The sequence below is a fragment of the Salvelinus fontinalis genome, chromosome 38, assembly GCF_029448725.1.
Source record: "Salvelinus fontinalis isolate EN_2023a chromosome 38, ASM2944872v1, whole genome shotgun sequence".
In the NCBI taxonomy this organism is placed as follows: domain Eukaryota; kingdom Metazoa; phylum Chordata; class Actinopteri; order Salmoniformes; family Salmonidae; genus Salvelinus; species Salvelinus fontinalis.
Genome location: NC_074702.1, coordinates 26,029,361 through 26,055,579, shown reverse-complemented (window position 1 = coordinate 26,055,579; position 26,219 = coordinate 26,029,361). Strand labels below are relative to the sequence as shown.

Sequence of the window (26,219 nt, the reverse complement as noted above, 5' to 3'; positions counted from 1 at the left end):
AAGGGGAGGACCATCCTACTAAGTTAATTTCATAAAAATAAAAATGGTGAAACATTAAAAAGTTATATTTTTTTGTAAAACTGTACTAAATATATTCACATCTCACCAAAGAACTGATTAAGACACACTGGTGTGCAATGAAAGTCTACAGTAGCCTCAACAACACCCTCTAGGGTAGCACTATGGTGTAGCCGGAGGACAGCTACAGTAGTTTCCCACCTCCGGATACATTGCATAGACAAAATTGCCACAGGGGATATAAGGACATGTGTCCCCCCAAAATTCAGAACAGGTAGATTCGTCACCCTCCAAAATGTCTTTAAAATAAAAAAAATACTAATATTTGTCTTTTTTTTGGGGGGGGGGGGGGTCGAGTTCAGGGGCCCCCCAGATACAATATGAAGATGTCATAAGCAATGGCAACATGTGTAGAATTGCAGGTAATTACGGTTGACTTTGGGTACGAAAACGGTCCAACTCCTCCTCTTTCTCAATTTTCAAACAGCAATGGTGAGCCTTTGGTGATTCATCGATGTGTCATTCTTGTCATGCATGTCGTGACTGACGTAGCTACTTCATTAGCTAAGCTAGCCACTTGTTGCTAACCAGTAACTCCTCCAATATGTGTGTATGTAATTTCACAAGATTTGTTTTTGGACGGAAGCTGTAGAGAGCAGAAAGAAATTGCATTGCTGTAGCCAAATATCTCATTCATCCATTTTTTAAGCATTACATTACCAGGTATAATGGTGCATTGGTCATTTATACAGTTTAAAGATGTTATTTTTGCATTTTGCCCAAAGTCTACCTTTAAAGTAACTGTCCAGTGTTACCAGATTTCTATTAAATCTGACCTATAATTAATTACAATATGAGTAAAATAGTTTCCATCCCAAAACATAGTAATTAAGTATGTTAAAAAGCATATTTTCTGTGTTGGAATGGTGTGGGCATACCCCAACAACAGAATGGTCTGGGCTTATACCAGTCATTGAAAATATTAACGCGAGTACACCGCTGATTGGCCAGCTCATCCTCTATGAGGAAATATTAATATTAATATTAAGTCTGTTTGAGATACAAGTTAGAGGTTGGCTTTTTGAAGTGTTTTTTTCTCTCCAATGTATGCTTTGGCCACAAAATACAAGTAGACGAGTCAACAACATTATTTGAGTATGAGTTAACATAATATGAACTTTTAAAAGTGAGATTTTCACTGAACAGTTTAAAAGTGCAACGTTCTCTCTCAGCCTCATGGGAACATGTAGAGTAGCAGGAAATTAGCTCTAAAACGGCCAAATTTTCTCTCATCCTCATGGCAAAATGTAAAGAATAACATGAGATGAGCTATTAAACAGCTAATTTTTCTTTTTCAAAATAGCCCTCAAAATACTCTGCAAGAGAGGCATGATAAGTAATGTGAAACTGTGTAGAATTGCAGGAAATATGTTTTTAAAATGTAAAAAAATATCTGGGGGAGGACCCCCCACATGCCCATCTTCTGTTCCTTTTAATTTTTTTCTTTTCAGATGAGCGTTTACAAGAATTTATCTGACAAAGAGGTGCTTCATTGTGCCCTGAATTCTATTGACAATGGGCAGGGCAGAGTCCTGTGCTTTTATTATGCCACCCAAAACCCTGAAGTGCCACTGAGACAAGCAAGTCAAAACCCCAGGCCACAGCCTTTTGAGTGGGTTACCAGTCTTCACTGAGCCCTTTTCGGACTTACATCATGGGATGTCCAAAAACTTGCCGTTGACCAGAGAGGATGGGAATCCAAAACACATTCAATAAAGAAAGGCGGTTGGCAGGCATAGACTGGTTTTACGGTTTTATGAAGAGGCACCCAGAATTATCCATCCATATCCATCCACAAGCAACCAGTCTGGTTCGAGCTGTGTGTGTGTGTGTGTGTGTGTGTGTGTGTGTGTGTGTGTGTGTGTGTGTGTGTGTGTGTGTGTGTGTGTGTGTGTGTGTGTGTGTGTGTGTGTGTGTGTGTGTGTGTGTGTTTAATCAATATTTCATCTTTTATATTCCCAAAAATGTATAGATATTACAAACTATTGAAAACCATTTGCTCTTGAATTTCATTTTAGAGACTGCTGGGATTTACAATCTTGCCTTATTCAAATGAGTTTAGTTTAACTGTACATAATGGAGTGTCAGGAGAAGGTAAAAAAGAAGAAAGAGAATTTACTGTACGTGCAAAATAGGGACACTTCTGTGAGACCCCATGGGGGCATCTTAACCCAGTAGCTGGTCAAATAATCCTTTCTTAAAAATATATTTTTTATTAAATAACAAAAAAATCTGCAAGGGGGAGAGCATCGTACCCCATGTTACCCTATTAGTATTGCACTAAAATGGATTCAGATGATAAATCCAATGTTATCTCAAAGTAATTCTAGGGCTTCTGCAGTATCATATCCCAGTGGTAAATATTACCGTGGTTAACCGGGTGCATGGAGAGTACTCTAACAGACCACAATAGAGCAGCAGGGTGGAAACTAATGTTTGTCTCCCCTGTGTTGTTGTACAAATTAACACACTCCTCCACACAGCCAAACACAAGACAATCACACGTTTGCAAACACACACACACACACACACAGACAAAAAGATGCACCCACGCTTGCATGCACGCACATATACACAGACAACCCCCCCCCCCCCCCCCCCCACAAACACACACACACACACCCACAGTCCCATCAGGCATGGACCAGGCTGCATTAGTTTCCTAAGCCTCTTCCATTGATTTGCCAGCGAAGCTTCTTGTCTCTGGTAATGAGGACAGGGAGAGAAGCAGGACCCGGGTCCCTCACAGCTCCCACAGGAGAAAGAAGCAGCGGCTGCTCTAATCTGAATTGTGTTTCCAACGATGCTAACGCCCTCACACAAAAATACAAGAGACAGAGGGGGGTAAAATCTCTCCCTCTCTCTGTCTCTCTGTCTCTCTGTCTCTCTGTCTCTCTCTCTCTCCAGATAGCTCAATCTACATGCCCCGGCTAAAGCCTCAGAGCCAGAAAGAGAGGAATGAGGATTTAGCCTGTGCCAGAGACATATTCGATTTTCCCTATATGCCTGTATTGATAAGAGATCAATGAAAGTTATTCATGTGCACAAAGATGTATGAATATATAGATATTCCTCTCTACCCCTCAAGGCTGGGTGCTCCTGGCTCCGATGGGCTTCATTGATTTACTGTTCGCACCTTCACTGGGGGAATTGTTTAAATTCATCTTGTGGGTGGCCCTATAAAGGCTGTGTCTGAGTGTGTGTGTATATAATTCAGTGTGTGTGTGTGGGGGGGGGTGTACAGTATATGGGCCTCCCACTTCTCTCTACCTCTACATACATTCTGCTGCCACTTGAATTATGTTTCTCTTCCTGCATTAAATAAAACATAGGCTTTTTTTCATTACTATTAGGTTGAGGGCCCATTGCTCATGCACATATTCATGCACAGGGCAGCGCTGGCCGTCGGGGTTGAGCTGGGAATAGGACAAGGAGGCGGGGTGAGAGAGAAGAGAAGTATTACAGTGTATTACTGTAATTTAACACAGTAAAAGAACCTGTCCCACATTGAAAGTGATCCTGGTTCATGTCCATTACATTGAACTCCATATATAATAACTGTGATTATAATTACAAACAAGCCTGGCTGTAATCATTATTTATGGGACTGACACTTATGTATAATTGCTTCGCTAGAACCAATATGGGAGGCCAGTGAAGTGTTTATCAAAACTCACCGCAGGAAATCTCAAGGGCATTGAGGTGACAGAGCACTGGCCATCAACCATCGCCCCTCTCCCCCCTCTCGCTCCTCTCCACACTCAGAGTGCCCATCTAGAGTTTGACCCCATGACCCCATGTCACTGTTCCAGCTTGAAAGCCACTAACATTACAGCACCATTCCAGAGGCCAGCACATCTCACCACCCTCACCCTGTTGAAAACAATCCAAGAAACCCACAGAAACATATTTGGACGTAGATTTGGATGGAATAGCCTCTAAGGCCAGTCCTGTTTAAGCCAAGATAAGGTCAGTAATAGGCAGGGGTGGAATAGTGGAAGATTCCACAGAAACGCTTGGGGCCATTCTCTCCATGGTGCCTCTCTCCATAGCAACACTTACTGATTTAGTTCAAACCACACAAGGCTATCTATCAATTCTCCATCCAGCATGAGTGATACGGTGGGTGCACATCATCCATAGCACAAACCCCAGTATACAGTCTCACATACCCCCGATACAACTGTAAAAAGGGCCTTATAAAAATCGAATTGAAAATGTGAAATATCACACAGCCCACTTGTTTTCTGTCAGGTCACTGCTATATATACTTCCCACAGCATCCAGCGTCTCTATTTTTCTCTCCAAAAGAGCAACTCCGTGAGACTCAAACCCCGGGCTTCTCAGTTTCACATCCAATGGTGTCTGGCAACAGATGAAGAAGAACTGAGAAAAAGGCAAAAAAAATACAGGCTCCAAAAAAGAGGAGCATATGCAAGCCAGGCTTGGAGAACAACGGCGGCACAGAAATGGTGGCTTTCAAACGTGGGGGAGGCGGGGGAGGAGGAGGGAGGAGGGAGGCAGGAAAGAGGGGAAGAGAGGCCCCTCCAGATTAGGAGCTCGAGGCATCTGTTGGTGCTGGCACACAGACGCGTCTGCAGCTCTTCATCTCCCAGCCAAAGCCGGTGATTTGACCGAACACAAACAGGGGGGCCATGCCATCAACATGTGCCACGATGTGCCACGCGCCTTGACCCCACTTGCCCCCCCCCCCCCACATATGTCGCTGTAACGAGAGGGATCGCGGGCGGCGCAGCGACCCGCCCGTTTTACCTGCGCCCGATACGCCCCGTAACACTTCCCACACCTGTACCCTTTGATTCATTATGGCCACCTTAAGTCCTCTGGATGCTAGTTTGGATTAGTTTGTAGCTAGAAGCATCTGTTGGGTTGTTTGAAAATGGCTTCAGTGATGTACAGGAGAGTATTTTCAAAGGTTAAGGATGACGTGTCTGAGAGGGATCCAAAACTGTAGTGTGGAAAAGTAGAGAGAGGTTTATGTAGTGCATCAAATGGATTAGAGAACTTTTGATTGCGCTTGGTCTGCTACCAAGGTAAAGACCAAAGGTCAAATGTCAGGTTATGCTGATATGTGACCTTGACTTAAGGTAATTTCTCTCAGCATACAGATATGTCATTGGAGAGAATGTGTTACTGTGTAAGAGCATGTGTTAGAATGTGAATCTGTATAGAAGCAGGTGCTATGTCTTTGTGCAGATGCTAGATTGTGTTACTGGCGTGCTTACATCACGAGGTCGTAAATTAGCATCTCCTATTCCTAGACCATGAAATATCATCTTGAGCAGCACCGCAGCATATTTATCGTTACCAGTAAAGTACATGCTAACATGAACCTCATAGTAAGGTACTTACTGCAGGTGTCTGTCACAACAGCGATCCTCTTTGTGGAGTCTAAATGGTTTCATTTGGTGTGGGGGCGTGTAGTTTCTTTTCTCAGGCTTAGTTAGCTTTCATTGAGAAAATAAGTGGGAAGCAAAGTCTCCCAGCGTGCCATCTCTGACGTAGACGAGAAAGGTTTAGGAGAACCGGGTCCTATTAATTAGGCACCAAACATTAGAAAATTGACTGAAACAAGGGATCGACGACTTGAACTTGTCCAATGAGATCATATATATATATTTTTTTGTGTTCCATTGTAAAACGTTTTGCTATGGGGGCAATGACCGCATAGAATTCACTAGGCACCAAATGGATAGAAAACAGACTGAAACAGAGAGGAACTACCTGGACTTGTCCAATAAGAAGCATTTGTTTTCATGTTCCACTGCATAACGTTTTGCTACCGTGTGCCATAATGAATACGACCTTGGTTATCACTCTGTCTCAGGATGGAAACTAATGACTTAGCATCTCTCAGTCCAATACAGCCAAAGCCATTATGCCGAAAGGTCCATAGCACATTGGTGCTCCTCAGAATGCTCACTAGGCATTGTGCTTAGAGATGCAACAGCTGCAACTTTGAACGTCACTGCACAGCTCAGCAGAAACCAACTTGATGATTGACACTTCATAGTAGCCAACGATTATAGCAGCCTAACAGGAGTGCTGATCAATGACTAAATGGATGTAGATTCAATCAAGCAGTGCAAACTTGATTTATAAATGACTCGAATAGCAACGGAGATGAGAATGATCTGCCCAATCCAAAATCGCCCCCTATCCCTTATACCCTGTGCATTTGTGTAGATCCGAGAGGACTGTAATAGGTCTAAGCAATATTGACCCTTCCTAGCTCCCTGACAAGCTATAGGTGTCACGCCCTGGCCTTAGTATTCTTTGTTTTCTTTATTATTTTAGTTAGGTCAGGGTGTGACATGGGGATGTTTGTGTTTTATCGGTTTTGGGTGGTTATATGGTAAAGGGGGTGTTGGGTGTAGTGTATGGGTTTGTGTTGAGTGTATGTGTCTAGCTGTGTCTATGTTGGTGTAGTTTCACGATCGTGTGGTGGATTGACGGACCAAAACGCAGCATTAGGAAAATAAGCCATCTTCCTCTTTATTATGAAGAAGGAGAACCGAAAACAAAACACTATACAAAACTAACAAACGACCGTGAAGCTATGAACGTAGTGCACATACAGGCTACAAACGTATAACATAGACAATTACCCACATCAAACGAAAGCCTATGGCTACCCTAAATATGGCTCCCAATCAGAGACAACAGAAATCAGCTGTCTCTAATTGGGAACCCATTCAGGCAACCATAGACTCTCCTAGACAACTACACCAACATAGACACAGCTAGACACATACACTCAACACAACCTTAGTAAAGAATACTAAGGCCAGGGCGTGACAATAGGAGTACATTTCCATACTTTGCTTATACCCATTCAATCCTTGCAGATCTACACAAGTGCATAGGGATGTAACCACTATAAGGACTAAGGGTCCATTTGGGAGTGGGAACTCCATCTGACACACTCCAATGAGCGCTACACACGCTCACATCTTCGAGGCACCTTGCATGATTTAACAGGGAGCTGACCAGGCTTTTAATGGCTGTGTTCCATCCTTCCTCCCTCATCATTCATGCATGCCTCCACATGAGTGGGTGTGTGGCGGTAGCAGCAGCCGGGAAACTGGCTACATCGTTTTCTAAAGATGGCAATGATATACTCTCAGTCAACTTCATACTATAGTGTCAATGTAATACACAGAACAAAGATGACGCTGATATACAGTATTTTCAGTCAACTGCAAACTATAGCTTTTAATGTGCTACACACTTAAAACAAGAATATGGCCTCTCTAGGCTTCATTCATCAACTCTACAGTTTAGTGCTCGAACATGTGGATATGGTAGGTTTGTAAAATGCAATTTTAGTTCAATCCATTCAAAAAAGGTAATCTGTCCTTAGCAGGCTGTGAATTGGTACTGTGAACCCAATAAGGCGCTATAATCAGATGGTTTCATGCTGTTCTGTTTGGTGTTTGTGTCCTGGTGTAGCCTAGGCCCTACTCGAATCCCACCATAACCAGCTGTGTACTCCACAACTCCTGACCGGAAGGAACATGGGAGTAGGAATCTACCTGGCCCGGCCTGCATCTGTGAGCAATTATAGCATCTTATTACACTGACACATCAATTATTGTTATTAAGGCCAGGTTATTTATTTCATTCATGATTTCCCAAAGGTAATGAGGGAGAGTTATCGAGGCACGCATGTGTGATGTGTGGTTTAAAGTGTGATTTAATATGTGGTTTGCGTCATGCACGTGCGCAAGGGGCGCACCAGATGTTGGAAGGAGCGCGGGGGGAGGCATAAGAGAATCTACAACATCATCAACAGTGCGTGGATTGAGATAAAACAAATCTGCAAGATGGTTATAATATCAGTCACGGTAGGAAATGAAAAAGCATTAGGGCAATAACTTATATTGCAATGCTATTTATCTTCCGGCGCTCCATGTGACTTGGCACTTTTGTGATGCCCAAGTTTCCCTTCCTCTGCGGTGCACATTGCACAACATACAGAATAAACCATTGTCCAATTTCTGACGCGCCTACATCCTTTGTGGAATTAATAATGGAGCATACTTAAATCCCTATGAATCCTCCGGATGTACATGCGATCACCGCAATTATCTTGCAATTATCTTTGCCCGGTGAGAAAACGTTAAAAGCAACAGACAATGTGGTGGATAAATAACTAGCCACGGCGGGGGGAAAGTAGTGAAGGTTCCTAGGCTACACTGTACAGAGTGCCCTGTGCGTGTTGGAATGCCCCAAGATCTATCTCGCTGTCTATTATTATCTCTCAACCTTGCAGAATTTTTTTTTTTTTTTTTTTGCTACACTCTTCTCAACTGCTTGTACTGCATCGGAAATTATGTAGCAGTTTAGCGCCATAGTACGAACGTCATGTGCACGGGTTACCACCATATCAATCATGTCACGTATTGGAACGCGCCCGCGCATGGGAATGGGGTGTCTCGAATTCTGAAGTGAAATGTGTTAACATGCACCACTCGTAGGCTACAAGCAAGCTGAAGATTGAGCCGTGCGCTGCGCAAAGGCTGTAGCCTATACCTAGCACATGCTAACTCATACTCACTGTTTCATCCACTCACACCTCTGTCTCCCTCGCGCGCGCTCCCTATCTCTCTCTCTCTCTCCAAACTGTGAGCAAATGAAAACCGAGTGTGCATTGTAGCACACACACACGCATGATTCATAAGCAGGTAGACCCCCATCACGAAGCCTCGGAATTAGTATTCACCTACAGCACCGTACCAGTGGGAATGAAGGGGAAGATGTATGTATGGATCCAATCCAGCGGCAACATCAAATCAAAGTAGCCTACTAGAACTTACCACTCGACAGCAGTGCAAGGAGCAAACCAGCGAACACGTTTCGTAAGACTGGGCAGCTCATGTTTTGATGTTTCGATAGATTTTTCGATGTTGTTTTCGTAGTAGAATACCGTTGTAGTCCCCTTCTATGGAGCCTTTGCAGGAAAAATGTGAAAAGATCTACCTGGTGTGTTTTATTTATGTCCAACAGCAATAACCGACTGCTTTTACATGTGACTGAACAAAAACATGAGTCTATTCCCTTGACTTTTCTCGTTGATAACCCCCCCACCCCTTAACCAAAGAAGAGGTTGTTGATGTTTTCGTAGACGTAGAGGGAATACCAAATGACACAAAATCTTGGTGCAAAATAATCGCAAATATTCCAGACACTGAATTAATGTTGTTTTCAATGGTTTGGAGAGAAGATGTGCTCAAATGCGCACCTGAACACGAAGGTAAATACTCAACTGTTTTCTGCCAAATATTCGACAGAACATTGCAAACTAATGGATACAATATGTGCGTTCTGTAGTAGACAATTCGTCCCGTAATTAGCTTACTCTCCTCGATCTCTGTCGGTATGCAACGCGTCTTGTCGCCCCGCACTCAATGCATCGCTCCGAGAAACAACAAATGCGAAGCGCACAAGAAAAGGCATGATTGACAGTTCAAGGAGAACTCCTTTCTTCCAATCATCGCCACCAAGGAAGGGGCGGGAGCTACAATTGCACTGCAGCCACTTTCGGAGAGGGTGGGAAAGGAGGCGGGCTGGCCAATCCGAGGTGCATGGTAGGCGGGTAAACGCGCGAGGCGAAAACGGCGCGGTGATAATGCAATGTGATTTATAGCAAGCCTAGTGTTGCTGCAGTACTCGGAGAAACAGTGGTCCACAGGGGGACAGACATAATAACCGTAGTACAGGGACCGAGGTAGAGTGAGAGAGCGATAGGTGGAGCTACGAGGAATACGTGCGTGGTGAGTATCTGAATTATAGGCTATTGGATAAAGGGTGAATAAGGGGGAATGTTCTATTCGGGTTGTTTTGTTGGGCTTGTGCCCAGGGGTTGCCCACATGACCAGAGATTGGATGGAGTTCCAATACCTTAATATTACCTTAAAATAGGAGACATCCTACAGTGAAAACTGAATAGACCAGTGAACTCGTATTATGGAAAAGCAAACCATTTTGATCACTGTAACTGCACTTTTTGGAAGACCATGCAATTGAGTCCACATGAGCGTTTTGGAATATCACTAGGCCTACTCGTCTAGAAAAAAAAAAACTGCATTAAGTAGGGTTTATGGACATGGCTACACACCATATGTGTGTGAGATGACTGGGATTAACACGATAGTAGCATATGAGTACAGCAACGTGATGATAGACTACCTGCTCTGCAGTGTTGAAGCATGCAACGACTGATATTCCATACACATCATATATCCCATTGAAAGTCAAATGAAATGAGTCAGAGTCACCCAACAAGATGTAATAACGGAGATTCAGATTCAGCACCATTGAAGTGGACAGCGACATAAATGGAATATGGAAATTCAGCACCATTGAAGTGGACAGCGACGGAATCGGATTTCGAAAGTTAAGCACCTGGGCAGTGAACAGCGGCGTTTCCCTACTGGGGAATCTCTTACAATGAGAGTAAGATTAACCAGGAAGGGGGAGGCTCCCCTAGGAACTCTGCAGCCTTGGGGAGTGTAATCGGTTACATGTAACTGATTACAAAACATTTTAACTGTAAGCCATTATGTTACCAGCAAACATATTGTCATCAGATTACAGATACATTTGAAAAACTAGATGATTACTTTTAAATTCAGAAAATATGTCTGCGGGAGAAAAAAAAATGTATGACACTTTACTGTTTTCTCAATTACATTCAAATCAGCATTGAAAAAAGGCACAAGTTTAAGTTTGTTCCGCCTGAGGGAGTCTGACCACAAGTCAGAGACCACTATGATGACACAGCAAATGTGTTTGTCTTCCAATGGTGCGACTGTTGTCTGTCTTCAAAGATTATACTTACAACTTGTATAAACGCTTGGAGGTAAGGACGACAGCAGTGGTGTATAGTCTACGGGCGATACGGATATAACGTTTTATTAAAATCTACTTAGCGCAATTATGTGAATCACACTGCTGCTTTCTCATTTAGCTGTTTTCGACTTACGGATTGTGGTTATTGTGGATGGCTGTTCACAGATTTAGCCAATATGTGTATTTTAACCCAAAATTGATTGTTTTGGATAAGTTTAAGCTGCCCATCAGTCTTTTTTTTTGCGACCATTGGACAGACAGTGAAAATGTGATCTTGCAACAGCTGCGTAGTGCGGATCCCACTGAGCCTATCCCACTGAGCCTATCCCACTGAGCCTATCCCACTGAGCCTATCCCACTGAGCCTATCCCACTGGGCAATAACGGGTTGAATCAAAGTCGTTTCTACGTAATTTCAGCAACAGAAATCAATATGAGGACGTTGAAACAACGTGGGAAACTGATTGGATTTACAAAAAGTCATCAACGTAAGGGAATTCAATATTTCTTTCACCCAACTTTTCACCTGAATCCAGTGACAGGGTGACATGTTCTGTTGATTTAACGTTGAAATCGCGTTAGAGTTGATAACTCAACTAAATGTAAATGAAAACTAGACTTTGAACAGGCCTGTGGGTTGGAAAAAAAGTTTGCGAGAGTTCCTCCATTCTGAACTCCTCCTCCTTGGTATTGTGCTAAAAATACAGTCAAAAACGAGTTTAATTTAAGAAGAACACAAGTGGGGCTTTCATTGCTCAATCTAATTTGTGCTGATAAAAACACGTAAACAATAGGGCTATAGCAAATGCATCATATGGCATTACTTTTTCAAATGCAAATAGCACTTTTCGGTAGTGCTCAAAGCATGCCATTCCATAAGAGCAGCATTTATTTTTCAACTCGAAGCAATGAGCCCAATCAGTCCTCCATGACAACACAATCATAAACAACAGAGTAGGCTAATAAGTCCTAAGTTTCTGAGTTATACTCAGGTAAAACAATTTGGCTAATCTATATTTCCATAATTCCAAGTCCTATTCTTGAAGATTAAGGGGTATTAAATCATTTGGAATGACTGGAAATGTGACAGATTTAGGGTTTTTAATGTAAAGATATATCCTAATCGTATTACCATCTGTGTCACGATCGTCAAAAGTAGAGAGTGAGGACCAAGGCGCAGCATGTGGAAAATAAGCCATCTTCTTTTATTTAGAAGAGAACCAACACAAAACGAAACCACTTTAACAAACTAACAAAAACAAAACTGACGAACGTGAAGCTAAGAATGAACTAGTGCATACATGCAACATAGAACATCGACCTAGACACAGCGACAATCACCCACAAACAAACAGTGAGAAACAACCTCCCTATGTATGTTTCTCAATCAGAGGAAAACGAAAACCCCTGTCTCTGATTGAGAGCCATACAAGGTCAATTAACCCTTTAACCCAACATAGAAACACAACACATAGAAATGCCCACCCAGCTCACGCCCTGACCAATAAACACATACAAAACAAGAGAAAACAGGTCAGGAACGTGACAATCTGTATTGAAGTAGAAAGCCATATAAAATGCAAAATCCATTTAAAGCCATTTATCCTGCATTAGATGTCATTCAATTGATAATATTCATTTTTGTCTTCGAATGCCTCTTAAGGCGAAAGTAAAAGTAACTGATTTACGTTACTGATTTTGGTTAACGCAAAAGTTATGTTACTGATTACAATTTTGGACAGGTATCTATCTAGTAACTGTAATGGATTACATTTAGAAATGTACCTACCCTACCCTGGAACTCTGTTACCTACTCCAATAATGACCCATGAGTCCATAGCCTGCTCCAAAACACCTTACACAATACTTTTAAGGGAGTTAGGCTATACATTAGTACACAACTTGTTCTCGCTTTTGCATGGTGTTATTACCATATTCATATTTTCCAGCATTTGAATATAACACACAGTAGGCTTACATTCACATTCTATATTCATCTGTTTATGTAACGCAATGTAGACTGACAATATGGTATTTTCTCAAAAGTTTGCCCACATAGCTACACTTCTAGACATTTGCATTGAAATGTCGCAGGACACAAAGCTGGTTCTTCATTAGCATAGAAAGACATTGACTTTATATGGAACAGATTTGATAGAGAGATATGCAGTGTCACTACCCCGTTAATGGGATTCATGATAGTAATCAGTAATTCAACCAGGCTGCTGTACTCAGGCTCTGCATTTATTTATAAACCTGTCAAAAGTTGCTGTTTGTTTGTATTCCATTGTTTTAGTTTTTATAAAAGACACACCTGAGAAGATGTTGACAAAAAAAATTGCATTTTGACTCAATTTGACAAAGCCTATTACCCTAATTCTTCCAAAGCTCCCTGGAGTTGTCAATCTGTTTTTTTGGGATGGCAATGGAGCTGAAGAATGTTTAATTATATATCACCAAAAGTTTGTTATACGTTGGGAATCCCACTCCCCAGTTAGCTTTTGGCTTCTGCAATCTGCATTTTGCCAGAAATGTGTAGTGTGTGTGTGTGTGTGTGTGTGTGTGTGTGTGTGTGTGTGTGTGTGTGTGTGTGTGTGTGTGTGTGTGTGTGTGTGTGTGTGTTTGTGTATGCGTGTGTGAGCAAAAGTTAATAACATTGAACAATTGAAAGCCTAAGTGACGATAATTTCACTGCCAATTAACCGATTATAAAGGCATATGCAGTAATGTAATTTATCCACACATTTTGGCACGTTGAGTCAAACCCAGGTTGATCAGAATTCAGTGCTGCAGCTTATCTGAGTCCCAAATGGCACCCTATTGCATATAGAGAGCCCTATGGGCCCTGGTCAAAAGTAGTTAACTATAGTGCACTATATAGGCAATAGGATGCCATTTTGGACTCAGCCCCTTATCCAAACACCCCATCTGATGAGGTTAGAATGAGACTCACCAGGGAAGTTTTCCTTCAAGTGTCTGCTGTGCATGGCGCTAACTCTCTCTCTCTCTCTCTCTCTCTCTCTCTCTCTCTCTCTCTCTCTCTCTCTCTCTCTCTCTCTCTCTCTCTCTCTCTCGCTCTCTCGCTCTCTCTTTGTGTGTGTGTCTATGCCAGGGCCTGGGTATAAGACGCCCCACCATCAGCCTGTTTAGTATGGTAATGTATTGAAATGCGGTCTCTCTCTCTCTCTCTCTCTCTCTCTCTCTCTCTCTCTCTCTCTCTCTCTCTCTCTCTCTCCCCTTAACCCCCCCCCGCATTAATTGTCATGGCATAGGGGACCAACACATGCTTGTAATGCACAGTCCCTCAGTGCCCTACGGTGAGAGGGAGGGAGCGAGGGATAGAAAGAGGTAGGGAGAGAGTGAGAAAAATCCTTGGGTCCCATTGAGATTGCCCTCTGAAACCAGATGTCCCTAGAGGGCTAGAGTGAGACAGAGAATAGAGAGGGAGGAACAGAGAGACAGATAGGGAGAAAGAGAGGATGGATGAGACAGACACAGAGAGTGGGATGGAAGAAAAGAGAGAGGAGGAAGGGGGGAAGAAAGAGAGAGAGAGATCATTGTCATTGCTCTGTGAACAAAAAAGGAGGGCCAGAGAGGAAAAAGAGTATAGAAAGAGAGGGGGGTAATCATGTAAGAGATTATCTCACTTGTTGAGTGTGAAGATGAGGGGGAATGAAAAACTGGGAAAGAGAGAGATTGAGAGAGAGATTGAGATTGAGATTGAGATTGAGAGAGAGATTGAGAGAGAGATTGAGATTGAGATTGAGAGAGAGATTGAGATTGAGATTGAGAGAGAGATTGAGATTGAGAGAGAGATTGAGATTGAGAGAGAGATTGAGATTGAGAGAGATGTGGTTGAAAGTGAAAGGACTTTGACCTTTTAGAAATCTTCCACAGATTCCCACCTGTTGTGGCCTTAATAGGGTTGTGTGTCACCGAGGTTCCCCATACATCCCGCAGCCAGAGGAAAGGCCTACTCAACATGTAGAGGAAACATTTATTCGCCGTATTAATCTTGTTCATTTTCACCCTTGATACCACGCCTGCTGTTACATCGGCCCAATTTGATGTCGTTACAACCACTTTAAGCGTTCAATTGTTTCTCTGCTGATTGCCCCGGCAACATGTTATGCCTGTAAAGCACCTTGAAATTGAAAATCTGAATCCGAATCAGAGAAAAAAGGTTCCACTGAAGGAGGCGTAGAGGAGGGAGGGAAGGAGGAACTAAAGGAAATAGAAAGAGAGGGTATAAGGAAGGAGGAGATCAGGAAAGAAAATGGGAAGTCAAAGAAAACGAAAAGGAGGAGTCTTAGGAGTTGTCTTTCCCTTTTGTGTCCAAAATGGCCACCCTAATACCCATTTGTACTTCATTTCGTGATATGTCTGAAGACTCCTGTCTGATTATTTTTACCCAGAAATGTGTGTGTGTTTAATCCCATGATTCCCCTGGGCTACTGTAAATTATGTATGGTAAATCTATGATGAAACATGGTGGGGAGAGACTAGTCACCTTTTAATGCGAGTGGAGCAGAGCCGGAGTGTGCGGCCTTGAAAACGGATCAAAGCACCAAGCTGCAATAGATGATAGGGTTTAATCATGTCTAGTTACCGCCCCTCTCTCTCTCTATCTCTCTCTCTCTCTCTCTCTCTCTCTCTCTCGCTCTCTCTCTCTCTCTCTCTCTCGTGTGCCAACTCTCTCTCTCTCTGTTTCGTGAGCCATATCAGTCTCTCGCTCTCTCTCTCTCTCTCTCTCTCTCTCTCTCTCTCTCTCTCTCTCTCTCTCTCTCTCTCTCTCTCTCTCGCTCTGTCTCTCTCTCTCTCTCTTTCTCTCTCTCGCTCTCTTGTGAGCCATATCAGTCTCTCTCTCTCTCTCTGTGTCGCTCTCTCTGTCTGTCTTTCTCGCTATCTTGCCCTTTAGTAAACCCTACCTGTGATACTATGGTTACACTAACATTGCAAGCAGAGATTCAGCAGCCTTGAATTGTGCAGCGACAGTCAGAATTCAGAAGTTCAGCCCCACATGACAGTGGACAGCAGCCTGTCAAGCACACTGACGGGTGAATCCCATGTTACATGACTAGGTCTAACCAGGAAGAGGAAGTTCCCTATTAACTTTGTTTACTCGCTTGTTTCAGCCATGTTTAATTTTCTATTCTCCAAACCAAACGCTGCAATTGTAGGAATCGGAAAAACTTCCCAAAGGAATAAATGGCCGGAAAGCATACGGATAATGACATTGCCTGTGGAAAAATTCATAGCTCTATATGCTCATTTCAAATAAAATAACTTTCTCCTAAAGTAGGATCCACTATTTGGTTTCCATAGACATTGCACTTTAAACCGAGCTCGCTCATTAATCAATGGTGTGCTTGTAGAGCTTATTGAACTCTGACTCAGCCATCAGAAAGCTGTAGAGCGAGAGCTCTGTTAAATCAGTTAAGGCTAGGATTTAGTCAATGTTCTTGAAAGTGGAATCTTTACACTTCTCCTCTGCACTGAATTGCCACTCCCCAGGCCTGTGGAAATATGGCAGTGATGAATAACACGAGTTGGGCAGTAGATATCTATCAAATCACACCATGCCAAGTGCTATAGTTATAAGGACTGAGCACCCGGGCGTATAACTTGCTCACACATCTCTCATCTCTCTCAGCTCCTCCCTTGTTCCCTAATGGATTTTCTGACTCTGTCCTCTCTTTCTCCTTCCTTCTGTCTGCCTACTCTCTCTCTCATTCCTCTTCTTTCCCGGCCTCTCTTTCCTTAATATCTCCTCTGCTTCCATCTCTTTCCTCTTCTTTCATGCTCGCTTTCCTCTACTTCCCACTTGGGCACACTACGTCATTTCGACGTGGATAATTGGGTAATATTTGGTTGAGACATTGATCAATGAGATAACGACCTATATTCACCCACGCAAAAAGACAGCCAAAAGTTAAGTCGAATGTCCAAACAAATCACTGCGCTTTCAGTCATCTAAAAGCACCAGAAAATTCCAAATGGAAAAAAACCTCCATTTTTTCCAACAAAAGATGTTTTGTTAAGTTGTCACCCAACCATTTAAAAGCACAGTAAAGTTCAACTGGGAATACAACGTCAGACATTATGTGTATTTATACAACAACTGAATGTGTTCTCACTGTGCTTCATCTAATAGCACAACCAAATTGACCTAGATTGCAGTTGAGATTACAGTAAAGCACATGGTGCATCAAGATTCTTCCCAGATTATTACAGCTATTGTGGAGATCTCCATAGACCTGTGCTGACCTATGCGTGCTATCTTGAACATGCACGCTTTATATGATGACAGAAGAAGACATGTATAGTTACAGTATCCTCACTGTGGCCATGGATGTTACTCATTTTAAGGTTGAATGTTACATTAGTTGGTAAGATAGCCTTAACCTTAGGCTATTTACTGTATTACAAAAGCAATATTGAATGGTGTTTGGTTGACAACGCAACCAGATATCAACATTTAAAATAAATGTATCTACTGCTTGGATAGTTCCATCTCAGCCACTGGTTTAATCCCATTCATTAGCTGTTATTTTTGGTTGAGTTGGAGACATGAATTCAACACATTATTTGTTAACTTGTCGACAAGTTAATAGGTTATTTATTGTATTTCAAATATGACATTGAAATGTGTTTGGTTGTCAACGCAACCAGATATCAACACTTGAAGGAGATGTATCTTCTGATTGGACAGTTCCATCTGTAGCGCTGACTTATTTTGGCTTTCAGTTTTTCTACAGATTATTGAATTACATGTTGGATTCACGTCTCCATCTTAACCAAAAATCTAAGTTAAAGAATAGGACTAAATCAAATCAAACTTTATTTCAAGTGTATAGAAAGTTTGATTTAGTGCTATTCTTGAACTTTGATTTTTTGGAGATACTTTCTCCCTCGAATGTTGCTATTTGTTTGTATTGACAACCAAACACAATTCAACATCACCATTTTTTTATATCAACTGGAGCTTGAATAGGCCTATTGTATTGTCAATGTGTTGTTTCATTCTGGATTAAATTGAAACAATCACTATTGATGACTTTGCAAATGCTACATAGGCCAAATACCATCATTGATGAAAAATGAGTGATAAAGTATGGTCACGTTTCATTTGCTCTGTTAAACCTACCATTTGGAATGACTTCGATAGCAACAGTGAATCTATTTCGTTTTTAAGTGGAGATCTCTCAACAAGCATTCTCACAATAGCACATTGGCAATAGTCAGAGACAAATGTAATAGCTAAGCAGGGTAGGGCTTGGTTAAAACCTTAGTATGGAGACCAAAGGGTAGCAGTAGATACATCAGTTAGGAAGTGCTGCCCAGCCTATTGATTTTTTTCTGACAGTGGATAAAACATTGATAAAACATTGAAAATCGTATGTTGTTGGTACAAAATCAACATATTTTATACAAGGTTTGTCTATGTCTCTCTTTCTCTCTCTCTCTCTCTCTCTCTCTCTCTCTCTCTCTCTCTCTCTCTCTCTCTCTCTCTCTCTCGCTTGCTCTCTCTCGCGCTCTCTCGCTCTCTCTCTCTCTCTCTCTCTCCGATGATTCGGCTGTAATGAGTACAGCAGCTGAAGGTGGGGATTGTTGTAGGTGAGCTGGAGTAAGCCAGCAAGTTAATGAGGATAGCGACCTTGGTTTGTGCCTGGGGTAGAAAGCGAGAGAAAACGTGGGAGGAAGAGAGACGCAGAGAGAAACATACAGAGAGACGGATGTTCCCATTTGTTGCTGTAATTCCTATTTCTGTCTATTCACAAATGCATTTGTTTCTAATTGCGACGCTTGTAAATGCCACGGAGGTTATGTGGGTCGTGTGCATAATCAAAGGGATAATCTTAGAGTGAATGAGGAAGGAAGACTGAGCGGAAGTCTGGGTGGGTGTCTAGGGGAAAGATGTCCTTCATGCAGAAGAGATGTCCTCATTTAAACTTAGCCTGATGGTGCCTTTGATGCACTGCATAGAATGTATGGGAGTTGTCGTCCTCATTTTAGCAGGTCTTTCTCTCTCTCTAATCCTCTCTCTCTCTCTCTCCTTTTTCCCTACTCAGTCTGCCAATTACTCCCTCTAATGCAGACACCCTGTTGTTCTTGTTCACACTATTTTCCTCTCTCTTTCTGTCTCTCTCTCCCTCCCTCTCTCCCTCATTTGATCCCTGTTTCCTTTGTTGCGTTCCCAAATCAATCGTTCTCATTTCGTCCGGGAATTAATTCCGCCATCTCTTATCGTTGATCCCACCGTCCCTCCCATCTCTCTCCACGTCAACGCTATCTTCACTCCATCTCTCTCTCTCTCTCTCTCTCTCTCTCTCTCTCTCTCTCTCTCTCTCTCTCTCTCTCTCTCTCTCTCTTTTTCTCTCCATCTCTCTCTCTCTCCCGATCTCTCTCTCTCTCTCTCTCTCTCTCTCTCTCTCTCTCTCTCCATCTCTCCATCTCTCTCTCTCTCTCTCTCCATCTCTCTCTCTCTCTCTCTCTATTTCTCTCCATCTCTCTCTCTCTCTCTCCATCTCTCTCTCTCTCTCTCTCTCTCTCTCTCTCATTCACTCCCGTGCTCCCTCTTTCTGTTCCACAGCAACTCATTTAGAATGGTCTTCTTTTGCTCTCTTCTCTTCCAGGGTTCACTCCCCAGAGTTGGGGAACAATGAGTTGATGAGATGTGCATGGCATACCAGGGCACAGACTATTCCATCCCGGAGAATTGCATCGCGCAAGGTGGCGTCATGCATAAGATATAGTGTTACCAGTCTGACACTCTGAAATATGCTACACTGCTATACTGCTACGTATTGTGAGATGATATGCTATTGTGGGGTCGAGATGAATCGCTATCTACCCCGGCTCGGTCTCTACACTACAAACGTATGGCAGTTTGTTATCTCCAAACGATTCATAAGTCACTCCTATCCCAAGTAGAGACTATGCTATTCTTTGACATTCACAGTGCAATAACAAATGGGTTTGAATGGCACATTATTTATATTTTGACTTAGAATAGCTAGCTAGGATATTTATCGGCTTTCACTGCAGAAGAGAGTGATTACAGTGAGAATGTTTACATAGACTGGCTACCTTCCTCCTGGAACCATGATGTCTAACTTCAAATGCCTTTAGATGCTTCATCATGAACCTCAGAACAGCTTCTTGTGAAATAAACAAACATTGTTGTAAGAAAAATGCGAGTATCAATTCAATTTATTTTCTAGTGAAAGACCATCAAACCCAATTGTTTCTTTGTTTCTCTGGTTCACTCTTTGATGGACCTCCCTTTGTGAGGCTTAGCAACAGCTGCACGGAAACATCTTTCCCCCGAAGAAGACGTTTTGAAGTGTTAGTCTTCTGATTGATGGAGAAATGAAAGAGAATTGCTAAATAGTTGTTGGTGTCGAGGGAGAAGGGGCCAGCTAGACGGAGAAACGGCCGAGGACTTTGTATACTCAGAGACTGAAGGAGAAGGTTCGAATACTATTCAAATACTATTTTAAATCATTTACAATACTCTATCTATACTCAACCACACTGCGGTGTCGATGACAACCGGATGCATCTGGTTGTCTGGGGAACTAGAAAAGAGCCTGTGATGCGACTTCCGCTTTTGGATGTTAACAAGGCGACTCTCCATGTTAACTCCTCCTCCACACTTACTGAATTGGTTCGACAGTGTAGAAGAGAACCTCCCGAAAGGGCCAGAAAGAAAGAACACTTAAGAGTTTTTCTTATGCCTGCTACGTTAGGTTAGTACTCGATTGAACTTGCCTGGCTTAATGGACCAGTAAGATAGTCCTAAAACTACTAACCCTGTCTATCTGGCAATCCAGACAGACGAGAGAAAACACTCAACGTTTTTCAAAGATTTCAAAGAGCATTTGATCCCAGGTATGGAAGGAAATCATCAAATGCAAAGAAAAATTGAAATCATCAGAGTTTGGCTGAGGTTTTCTGTGAAGTTGGAGGTGTTAATATGCAAATCATTACAAAAATGCCATGCCGAGTAACATTAGTCAGCTATTTGTACTGCATAATCAGACGGGGTGTAGACAGTGCAGAGGTATCCATCTTTGACGAAGCCACAACACAGCGCGAGAATGTGACCCTCTCCAGTGTACGAGCGCCGCGGTATCATCAATCTTGGTTGATACGTATTTTCTCAAAGCGTCGGCTGTGCTTGGTTGGTATTAAGAGAAGGAGGGAGGGAGGGGGGATTGAGAAGTAAAAAGAGAAAGAGAGAGAGAGAGAGTGTGAGTCGTGGAAACGTAATCATTCTGTACACAGTTGAGGCATTCAGGGTTCGAAATTGTTGAGACAACTCTAAAATGAATGCTTGCACATTACATTTATCTGTGAGCCGATTCAGGACCACTAGAGAGTTGACTGGATGGCTTTTAAAATATCTTTTTCTGCGGCATCTGCACTGTTAAAGGAAAACTCCATCCAAAATGGTCTTTTTTTTCCCATCCAAAACTCTTAAGTGTTCTTTCTCGATATTTTGGTATTTGTTTTACTAGTCCTTTGTTGTCCCAAAAGGTTTTGTTGCCAGCAATCAAGTTTGATGCTGCGTTTCATGCTGCATAATGCAGCATACGGGGATGATTTCTGTATTTTGAAAGTTACACATCTTGAAAACATGATTGCTGACAAGCAAAACATTTTGGGAGTATGTCAATAATGGACTAATGAAATGTATGATTCATAAAAACATATATTATGTAAAATATGACCTTTTTGTAACTAGGCAAGTCAGTTAAGAACAAATTCTTATTTACAATGACGGCCTAGCCCGGCCAAACCCGGACCAATTGTGCACCGCCCTATGGGACTCCCAATCACAGCCGGATGTGATACAGCCTGGATTCAAACCAGGGACTGTAGTGACACCTCTTGCACTGAGATGCAGTGCCTTAGACCGCTACGCCACTCGGGAGCAGATTGTTTAGGCCCTCATGCTGACATTCATTTCCTGCCCTGTCTCTTACCCCATTTAGCATGGGTCATCAATACATTTTAGAGAGTCGTAGTGCGGATAAGTTCCACTTAATAGCATGACACGAGCGCGTTGCTCACCGCGTTCCGCCTTCACACTCCGATTGGCCGCTCAGGGAAATCATTAAGCGACTCGGTTTTGTCATTAGCATTGCTGTGCGATCATCGCCATTATCACGCCAGTTCAATTTATGTATTGATCGGCGACCTCCCCCATCCCTCTCTTTTTCCCAACCGGATGGATGGATAGAGCAGAGTTTTATTCTGGGCCCCTGTGACCCCGCCCCTGGGCCCTGCTCTTGGTTAATCTCCTAACAGAGAAGTAGTTGGCCATTAATTAAACACCTCCCCTCCCCAGAGCGCCCCGGACCCATTTGTCGATGCACTCTGAATCGAACGCTTCAGTGCTGACGTGGGCCACCATCCCAGCTCTGCCAGAGTGCCAATCAATGAAGTGTCACTCTGCATGCATCTCCCTCTTTTCTCTACTTCTTTCTCTTACTTTCTACCTCTAGCCCTCTCTCCATAGCTCTCTCGTTCTCTCGTTCTCGATACCTTACACTATCTCTCCCTCTCTCCCTCGCTCCCCCCCTCTCTCTCTCTCTCTCTCTCCCAAACACTCCCCCACCCACCCTCCCACCCACCCAACCTCTCTCTCTCTCACACTCTCCCTCCCTTTCTCTCTCTCTATCGCTCTCTTTCTCACTCACTCCCTCTCCCTCTCACTCAAATCAAATCAAATTGTATTTGTCAAGTGCGCCGAATACAACAGGCGTATATCTTACTGTGAAATGCTTACTTGCAAGCCCTTAACCAACCATGCAGGCCAAGAAATAGTTAAGAAAATATTTACTAAATAAACAAAAGTAAAATAAATAAATAAAAGTAACACAATAGAATAACAATAACAAGGATATACAGTATACAGTCCATATACAGGGGGTACAGGTTAGTCGAGGTAATCTGTAGATGTAGGTAGGGGTAAAGTGACTATGCATAGATAATAAACAGCGAGTAGCAGCAGGGGAGGGGGATGTCAATGTAAATAGTCTGGGTGGCCATTTGATTTATTGTTCAGCGGTCTTATGGTTTTTGGACCTAGACTTGGCGCTCTGGTACCGCTTGCCGTGCAGTAGCAGACAGAACCGTCTATGTGACTGGAGTCTTTGTCCATTTTTTGGGCCTTCCTCTGACACCGCCTAGTATATAGGTTCTGGATGGCAGGGAGCTCAGCCCCAGTGATGTACTGGGCTGTTCACACTACCCTCTGTTGCACCTTACGGTCGGATGCCGAGCAGTTTCCATACACCCTCTCCCTCTCCCTCTCTTCCCCTCTCTCTCTCCCTCTCCCTCTCTCTCTACCCCCCCTCTCTCTCCCTCTCCCTCTCTCCCCTCTCTCTCTCTCTTCCCCCCTCCCTCTCCCTCTCTCTCTTCCCCCCTCTCCCTCTCCCTCTCCCTCCCCCTCTCATCTATCCATGGCTCTCTTGACTTTTCTCTCCCTCTCCTTTGACTTCTCTTTCATAGCTCTCTGTGTCTGACATAAAGCACCACTGTCCTTTAGTCCCTGTTTTCCATGTTCTTAGTAAAGTCTCTGTTTAGTCTGTGTACCTGGGTATGCATACCCATATAGATCATTGCTGTGAGAACAGACCTAGGTTCAAACACTATTTAATATAATTTTAAAGGCCGTGGCATAGGACATAGGACGGTGTACAATTGGCCCAGCATAGTCCGGGTCAGGGGAGGGTTTGGCCAGGGATGCTTTACCTGGCTCATCGCGCTCTAGCGACTCCTTGTGGTGGGCCGGGTGCCTGCAGGCTGACCCAGTCGCTAGTTGAACGGTGTTTCCTCTGACACATTGGTGCAGCTGGCTTCCGGGTTAACCTGGCGGGTGTTAAGCAGCGCGGTTAGACGGGTCATGTTTCGGAGGACACATGACTCCACCTTCGCCTCTCCCAAGCCCGTTGGGGAGTTTCAGCAATGAGACAAGATCAAAATTGGGGAGAATAAATAATAATACTCTTAAATACTTTATCTGGGCTTGATTGAGCTTGCCTAGCACAATAGAACAACTAGAAAAGTCTCTTAAGTGCAAACCCCACCCAGATTCAGATTCTGACCTGGCACTGCAGACAGGCTAAAGCAAATCGTATTTAAACCCAGGTCTGATAGCCCATTGTTTTGAGAAAGGACAGTCCTCATCAGTTGAGTTGTCATGAGACAAGGTGCCCAGGAGTTCCTGTTATAAAGTCTTCCAGCATTTCATTCTGAAGTGAACAGATTTGCAAACCAGCGTGACACTCATTACCATGTTATTGTCCATTTTGGAATAATGTATTATGCATCCTTATACAGCACATAAGTAAGAAGTATGACACGTAGTTATAGGGTTCGTCCCAAATGGCACCCCATTCCCTTTATAGTGCACTACTTTTGACCAGGGCTCTCGGAAAGTATTCTGACCCCCCTGACTTTTTTCACATTTTGTTTACGTTACAGCCTTATTCTAAAATGAAGAAAATAAATGTTTCAATTAATCAATCTACACACAATACCCCATAAAGACAAAGTGAAAACAGATTTTTAGACATTTTTGCAAATATATTACAAATTAAAAACAGAAATACGTTATTGACATAAGCATTCAGACCCTTTGCTGTGAGACTCGAAATTGAGCTCAGGTTTATCGTGTTTCCATTGATCTTCCTTGACATGTCTAAGGTGCTGCATCTCAGTGCAAGAGGCATCACTACAGTCCCTGGTTCGAATCCATCCTGTATCACATCTGGCCGTAATTGGGAGTCCCATAGGGTGGCGCACAATTGGCCCAGCGTCGTTAGGGTTTGGCCGGGGTAGGCCGTGATTGTAAATAAAAATTTGTTCTTAACTGACCTGCCTAGTTAAATAAAGTTTAAAGTATATAGTTTATAAAATTAAAAAAGGTTTCTACAACTTGATTGGAGTCCACTTGTGGTAAATTCAATTGATTGGACATGATTTTGAAAGGCACACACCTGTCTATATAGGGTCTCTCAGTTCGACCTCAAGCCATGAGGTCGAAGGAATTGTCCGTAGAGCTCCGAGACAGAATTGTGTCGAGGCAAAAATCTGGGGAACATTTATGCAGCATTGAAGGTTCCCAAGAACACAGTGGTCTCTGTCATTCTTAAATGGAAGAAGATTGGAACCGTCAAGTCTTCCTAGAGCTGGCTGCCCGGCCAAACTGAGAAATCGGGGGAGAAAGGCCTTGGTCAGGGAGGTGACCAAGAACCCGATGGTCACTCTGACAGAACTCCAGAGTTCCTTTGTGTAGATGGGAGAACCTTCCAGAAAGACAACCATCTCTGCAGCACTCCACCAATCAGGCCTTTATTTTAGAGTGGCCAGACAGAAGCCACTCCTCGCCAAGCTTGTGGCGTCATACCCAAGAAGACTCGAGGCTGTAATCGCTGCCAAAGATGCTTCAACAAAGTACTGAGTAAAGGGTCTGAATACTTATGTAAATGTGATGTTTCAGTTTTTCATTTGTAATAAATTTGCAAAAATGTCTAGAAACTTGTTTTTGCTTTGTCATTATGAGGTACTGTGTTTAGATTGATGGGGGGGGGGGGACAATGTAATCCATTTTAGAATAAGGCTGTAACGTAACAAAATGTGTGAAAAGTCAAGGGGTCTGGATACTTTCCGAATGTACTGTATAGGGAATAGGGGGCCATTTAGGACGCAGCCATAGGAAGTAGCCACCTTCTGAACATACACTTCTCTCCTGACTTAGTAAGCTGAATGGTTAATAGAATCATGATGTTTCATCTTTTTTCATTACATATGAGGAATTGAATGTATTGAAGGTAAGTACAGGGTTGTCAGTCAACCACTGCAGTGTTCATTAGTGTCATGTATGTGTGTGTCATGTTGACGCAGCTTGAACATTACAGCTCACAATTTGCATCTCAATCTCAATTAAACAATGTAATAAGACACACATACAGTGGATATACATAAATATACTGGAAATAGACGTGCACGCACGGTCGCACGCACACGCAAGCATGTATGCAGGTATGCACGCACACACACCACATGTGTGTATGTGTTGGGTGTGTGTGTGTGTAAATAAAATATTCAAACATATAAATAACATGTCACATTCCTGTGCATGATACATGGGGGGACAAAGTCCCTTGAATAAGGCTTTCAAATTTGGGGAAATGACTCTCTCTCACTCTCACATGAGCCATCCTCTCCTCTCTCCCCCTCCTACCGTCCACT

The 26,219-nt window shown here is 42.9% G+C and overlaps 1 protein-coding gene and 1 long non-coding RNA gene across 2 annotated transcripts in view; one reads left to right on the top strand and one right to left on the bottom strand.

Annotated features, from left to right (window-relative positions):
• LOC129837396 (igLON family member 5-like) overlaps nucleotides 1–9,518 on the bottom strand; it is a 153,098-nt gene extending 143,580 nt beyond the window's left edge. The window contains exon 1 of the mRNA XM_055903531.1: nucleotides 8,919–9,518. Coding sequence (XP_055759506.1) covers nucleotides 8,919–8,979 — 61 coding nt within the window. The 5' untranslated portion in view covers nucleotides 8,980–9,518. The remainder of the gene's footprint in view (nucleotides 1–8,918) is intronic.
• Nucleotides 9,519–9,521: 3 nt separating this feature from the next.
• LOC129837397 (uncharacterized) lies at nucleotides 9,522–25,524 on the top strand. Its single transcript, XR_008756708.1, has 3 exons — nucleotides 9,522–9,875; nucleotides 14,065–14,106; nucleotides 19,589–25,524. It is a non-coding gene; the product is annotated as an uncharacterized LOC129837397 (long non-coding RNA).
• The last annotated feature ends 695 nt before the right edge of the window (nucleotides 25,525–26,219 follow it).